Source organism: Physcomitrium patens, chromosome 1, assembly GCF_059467195.1.
Source record: "Physcomitrium patens ecotype Gransden chromosome 1, ASM5946719v1, whole genome shotgun sequence".
Taxonomy (NCBI): Eukaryota; Viridiplantae; Streptophyta; class Bryopsida; order Funariales; family Funariaceae; genus Physcomitrium; species Physcomitrium patens.
The window spans coordinates 27,146,543-27,152,694 of record NC_143410.1 but is presented as its reverse complement, the minus strand read 5'-3'; the positions used below and the strand labels follow the sequence as shown (position 1 = coordinate 27,152,694).

The window sequence follows — 6,152 nt, the reverse complement described above, 5'->3', positions numbered from 1 at the left end:
TAGAAGCTATGCAGCAATATTCTATAGAACTTCTAACATGGGTTGAACTTATAAGATAAGTCGTTGGATGACTGTCACATGATCAACTTGCACCATGATGTTGTGTTTTAATACTAATTTAAAATAAAAGGAAAAAAATTAAATCATATTTTAAAAAAACATGGATAAAAGATAGGAAGATAGTAAATACATTTAGTATTAGTTTTGTGTTTTTATAAAAAAAAACTTCTATTTACTTTGTAGGATTATAAAAAAGATAAAATAAAGTTGATAAAAATAATAATATAAGCATCTTTAAGAAAAAATTAATAATAATTTTTACTAAAAATTACTTTGAAAAGATAAAAATTGATATCCATAGAAGACCAATTATGAAACTGAAGGCACAAAATGATATACCTACAATACTGTTGAGTTTCTATTTTTGATTGGAAAAAAATATTAAAAAAAAAAAAAAAAAAATTACTAAATTTTAGTTGATTATTGGTTTTAAGTACTTTGGATTAATATTGAATTTTTGTGAGCTTTTTAGTATAAGAAGTATTTTAAGTAGTTTGAATTTTTGAAAAATAAAATAAAATTCTTTATATATATATAAAGAATTTTATGATATTTTTATAATATTATTGAAAGAAGATTTTTGAAATTGTGCTTGTACTTATCTTGAATTTGTTTTGTGAATTTCAATTTATAAGAAAAAATTAGAATTTTATTAGAGTTTGTTTAAATTTTATTAAGATTTTATTAAGTTTTTTAAAAAAATTTTAAGGTTTCATTAGAATTTGATATATATTTATTTAAATTTTGTTAGGATTTATTTAGGTTTTTATTAGAATTATTAAAATTTAATTTATTTATTTTTAAAATTTATCTAGAAATTTTATAAATTTTTATTTATTTATTTAAAATTTTTATTAAAATATTTCTTTATGATTTCTTTATAAATTCTTTAGATCTACTTTAGGAATTTTTAATGTTCTTTATAATTTCTTTGATGCTTTTTGTAAATTATCTAATGATTCCATATTTGAAGCCATAAAAAAAAATTAATATTAATTTAAAAGTCTTATTGTATCTAAAATATTTTGAAGCTTGGAAATTGTGATGAACTTAAAGAATATATAATTGTGTTTTATCTTTTGCAACATATAAGCATCTTTCAAAACAGAAATGATTGTTCTTGAAGTTAATCTTAGATATATCATGAGATTTAGAAGGATTATTCTTAAAGTAATAAACAAGGAGATTTGAGGACATACTTAGTTGAACTTGCTTAAAAAAGATTGAATCAACAATTAATGTTGATTTCATTGTTCAAAAACAAAATAGCTCTAGCTTCAAAAGAATCATTTTTTGTCGATCAAAAGTTACATCTCTTTTGTTTATTCTAAAATAAAAAATTCTAAAAAGAGCATATTACGAATCTTGTTGTTTTTTTTAAATTAATATGTGATCTTGAATTTAAATCTTAACAAAGACATGTTTCAACATGGTTGGCAACTATTTAAAACACGTGCTTCCATAAAATATTTGAAGTTCTTGTGATTTGTATTAAAATTCACTAATTTAGAAGCACCTTCCAAATAATGATGCCATTCTTAAAATGAATTTGCAATTGTAAGAATCTTCTTTTCATGGATATCATAATTGATCTTAGTTGCTGAAAATTATCTTGAATGAAAAGCTAAAGGATGAAATTTATTATCTACTTCCATTTGTGATAATACCGCATCTAAAGCAAAGTCCAATATATTTATTTTTATAAAAAAAATATCTTGAAAAAATCAACTTGATACAAGATTAGTTTAAAAGTAAAATCTATCTTCAAAGCTTTAAATGTTGCTTCAATTTTTTTTATTTCACTCAGAATAGACTTTATAAGTCAAATCTATAGATAAAACTATAATTTGAGAAAACTTCTTGATAAAGATCTAATAGAATGTGACAATCTCCAAAAAATATAAAAAACATTTCTTATTTTTCTTGGAACCTTTTAATCTATTATAATTTGAATTTTTTTTTAGAATCTATCATGAGGCTATTATTTACAATGATGTATTTAAGAATTCAATTTAAATTATGTAAAATATATACTTCTCTACTATAGCATATAGTCTAGCATTTTTAAGTTTTTGTAACACACAACAAATATGTCACACAAAAAAGTTCTCATCAATGTATATTGAAATGTTGATAGGATTTTACAATATAAAATTAGCACATTATTTTTATAACTTATATTGAATTTCTAAATCTCAAATCTCAAGAATCAAAATCTTTTAAATAGATTAAAATTTTAAAATTTTAACAATCAGCTATTTTTGTCATTCACAGGATAAAACAATTTGACAAATACCTATAAACTATATAATTGTTAAAACCTATGTAAATTTTTGAAATTTATACTCAATATTAAAATAAAGTTAGAAATAAGCAATGATTTGCAAGAGACAATCTAAACAACAAAGATGCATGTAGAATGTAGAAATAAAATTTGACTCAAAAAAGTAAAAGCTTTTTAAACCAAATTTCTTAAACAATTTTCAACTTTTTTCACATATATCCCAGGCACTTCCATAAGTATTATTTAAGTAGTCTACTAGCTTAAGTAGTCTGCCGGCTGCATATTTATTTTATTTTCTTAAATATAAATTCCATCGTTGTCTGGTTTCAATCGTTAAAAAACAATAAATTCCACTAACTGATTTCCTTGTGACACAAATTCGAAGGAAAAAAATCGGTATAGAATCCTGTAATTTTCTTACTTGTATAACTTGGCATGAAAAGATCCGAACAATTTCCTTAACCAGCGGCTCTATCTCCCATCTCCCAAAGGACTGTATCTCCTGTTCTACACAGGCTCTAATCCACTCATCGTGAACACCTACTTGATCTGCTTCACAAACTTTTTCATCTGCTAAGAGGCCACAACAAGAATGCTCTTTCGTTGAAACACATACTTGAGGGCAATTTGCCTATATTCTAGACTATGCAGCTGCTGAATCCGACATCGAAACAAACGGATAGCTTTCCTCCTTTTAAAACCATCTCGCACGAATCTCATGCGACTGTACTGGTCGATTCGTACCAATATGGGATATGGAAGCGGCACCAAGACAACATACAAATCAGATTTGCACACGACAGAACATTTTACAACGTAGTAACGACGCCTTTCGAAACCGAGCTACAAGAAAATGATCGTTCCCACCCCAATTGCCTCTAGCACTTCACAACACACACAGCACAGAAGCTGTGACGAACCGACATCACATATTATCAAGGAGATCCTTCAAAACCGATCTGTTCTCACTCTGCTGGTCCATGCAAGCCTAGACAAGAATGGGAAGCAAACAATATCTGATTTACCTCAACAATCTCCGGCCCACAGTCAATAACAGAAACGCGTACATTCTCAGGATGCCAGTATCATCACCATATTTGACCATCATCATTTCCCATACCCGACGCCAGACAAAATTATACCAGCAAACTGTATAACTCCTCTACTCAACTCTAGACCATCAGAGTGACAGCCTAAATCGTGCCAGACGATTCGAAACGAAGCTCTTCTCTCCATCTGGCTCATCACAATCAAAGACAAGGATCAAGAATCAAACACATAATCCACCACACGCCCCTCCACCATCACTCCGAAACTCCCGCCCCAGGCTTCACACCACTACACACATGCTCCCACACCACCCACACTTGCAAAAAAATTACTGGTTCCATTCATCCAGTCCCACAAAGATATCCACTGCCCATACCAGTGGCTGCGTTTCCCTACTCCTCTACCTTCTTCTCTTCACTCCCTACTCGTCTGAGCCTTCCGCACCGCACCGACGGGCCTCTACACTCCCCCCGCTGCCAGACTCATCCTCCAATGTCCTATCACACACACTCTAACCAGCCCCCTACCCTCACCACCCTCACCCTCACCCCACCATCTACGTCATGATCTTCGATATCACTCCCGCGCCCACCGTCTTGCCTCCCTCCCGGATGGCGAACCTCATCTTCTCCTCGCACGCCACCTCGTTGATCAGCTCGATCGTCAGCTTCACCCTGTCTCCCGGCACCACCATGTTCGCCTCCTCGCCCTGGTCCGTCTGGATGCTCAGAATTCCTCCCGTGCAGTCCGTCGTCCTCATGTAGAACTGCGGCTTGTAGCCCTTGAAGAATGGCGAGTGTCGCCCGCCCTCCTCCTTCTTCAGCACGTACACCGACGCCTCGAACGTCTTGTGCCCCTTGATCGTCCCCGGCTTCGCCAGCACCATCCCCCTCTGGATGTCCACCTTCTGGATACCTCGCAGCAACACCCCCACGTTGTCGCCCGCCATCGCCTCGTCCAGCAGCTTCTGGAACATCTCCAGACCCGTCACCGTCGTGCTCCTCGTCTCCCGCAGCCCCACGATCTCCACCACGTCTCCCAGCTTCACCACGCCCCTCTCCACACGCCCCGTCGCCACCGTTCCACGCCCCGTGATCGAAAACACGTCCTCGATCGCCATCAAAAACGGCAGCTCCGTCATCCTCTGCGGCACCGGGATGTACTGGTCCACGTTGTCCATCAGCTCGAAGATTTTGTCCACCCACTTGTCGTCGCCCCTCTTGATGTTCTTGTTCTCCGGCTTCATCAGCGCCTCCAGCGCCAGCAGCGCCGATCCCGACACGATTGGGATGTCGTTTCCGGGGAACTCGTACGAGGTCAGCAGCTCCCGAATCTCCATCTCCACCAGTTCCAACAGCTCCTCGTCATCCACCTGCGCATTCCCCAGTGCCCCTCCCCGTCAGCGCCCCACTCCCGCCAATTGCCCCAACAATTCTCACACACCCACCGCTCACTCCTGCCTAAACCCTCTCCCCAACCCCCCACCCCCCCTGCAAACCCTTAAACCCTATTCCCTCCCTCGCCCCCACACCTTGCGCCATCCCCCTGCCCCCACCAAAACAAACACACAAACAAACAAAACCCCAGTTCCCATCCCAATTCACCACAATCCCCGCCCCTCTCACCTGGTCTTGCTTGTTCATGAACACCACCATGTTCGGCACGCCCACTTGCTTCGCAAGCAGGATGTGCTCCTTCGTCTGGGGCATCGGCCCGTCCGCGCCCGACACCACCAAGATGGCTCCGTCCATCTGCGCCGCTCCCGTAATCATGTTCTTCACGTAATCCGCGTGCCCGGGGCAATCCACGTGAGCGTAGTGCCTGCTCTCCGTCTCGTACTCCACCGTCGCCGTGTTGATGGTGATTCCACGAGCGCGCTCCTCCGGCGCGGCATCGATCTCGTCGTACTTCTTCGCCACACCGCCTCCCGCAGCGGCCAGCGCCATCGTCAGCGCGGCCGTCAGGGTCGTCTTCCCGTGGTCGACGTGCCCGATGGTGCCGATGTTCACATGGGGCTTCGTCCTCTCGTACTTCTCACGAGCAGCGCGCACCACCAATGTCGACGCGCCCTTCCTGCCCTTGGCCTCCGCGGCGCCTCCCATCACCACTTGCCCCACGAACGACGACGGGCTCAGAACCGCCACCCTCACGCTGGGCGCGGCATTGCCACGGGCAGCGCTGCTGCCGGCAACGCACCCAGAAACCGCAGCGCGGCTGACATCCGCGACGCAAGCCATGCCTTCAAGCCGAAGTGTGAAGCCGCGACCCTGTGTGTAGAACTCTCTCTCGGGGAGGGAGAAGGCCAACACGAGGGGAGGACTGAGGAGAAAGAGGCAGAATTTCGTAACACGAGTGTCTGAGTGAAGTGGGGAGGACTGTGAAGGGTGAGATGGCAGGGGGGAGAAAAGCACAAGGTTAGGACGAGGCTGGTGGCTTCGAGCCCATCCACCCGAAGCAGCTCAACTCCACTGGTCACTCGTCCGTCTTCTGAACCCTACGATCCGGATAAGTCCCCACCGGCTTTTCGTTTCCACTTTGCCTGGCAACAATGTAATCTCGATCGATTTCGGGCTCTGCCATGAGACCCATTTGCGGAGCGCTGTCGGTCCACGTCCACCTTCCAGGGATGCAAAGTGTCATTGGCTGGAGATTGTTTAGAATGTAGATGCCTTTTGCTTTTATATTCTTTTTCTATGAGCATTTTTGTGTTGTTGGCCACACCCTGCGCATCTGTTTCATTGAATGGTGTCAAAGAATG

At 40.3% G+C, this 6,152-nt stretch overlaps 1 protein-coding gene across 1 annotated transcript; it reads right to left on the bottom strand.

Moving 5' to 3' along the window:
- Positions 1–3,711: 3,711 nt before the first annotated feature.
- LOC112286856 (elongation factor Tu, chloroplastic) lies at positions 3,712–5,866 on the bottom strand. The gene is made up of 2 exons (XM_024529182.3): positions 5,020–5,866; positions 3,712–4,766 (listed from the first exon to the last, which is right to left on the bottom strand). The coding sequence occupies exons 1-2, from the start codon at positions 5,629–5,631 to the stop codon at positions 3,951–3,953; spliced, it is 1,428 nt and encodes a 475-aa protein (XP_024384950.1). The 5' UTR covers positions 5,632–5,866; the 3' UTR covers positions 3,712–3,950.
- Between the last annotated feature and the right edge of the window lie 286 nt (positions 5,867–6,152).

Bases quoted from the DNA above. Each gene is read 5' to 3' on its own strand.
- LOC112286856 (XM_024529182.3), bottom strand. From the start codon at position 5,631: ATGGCTTGCGTCGCGGATGTCAGCCGCGCTGCGGTTTCTGGGTGCGTT. The intron at 4,767-5,019 runs GTGAGAGGGGCG...GGGAATGCGCAG, and splicing joins TCATGAACAAGCAAGACCAG to GTGGATGACGAGGAGCTGTT.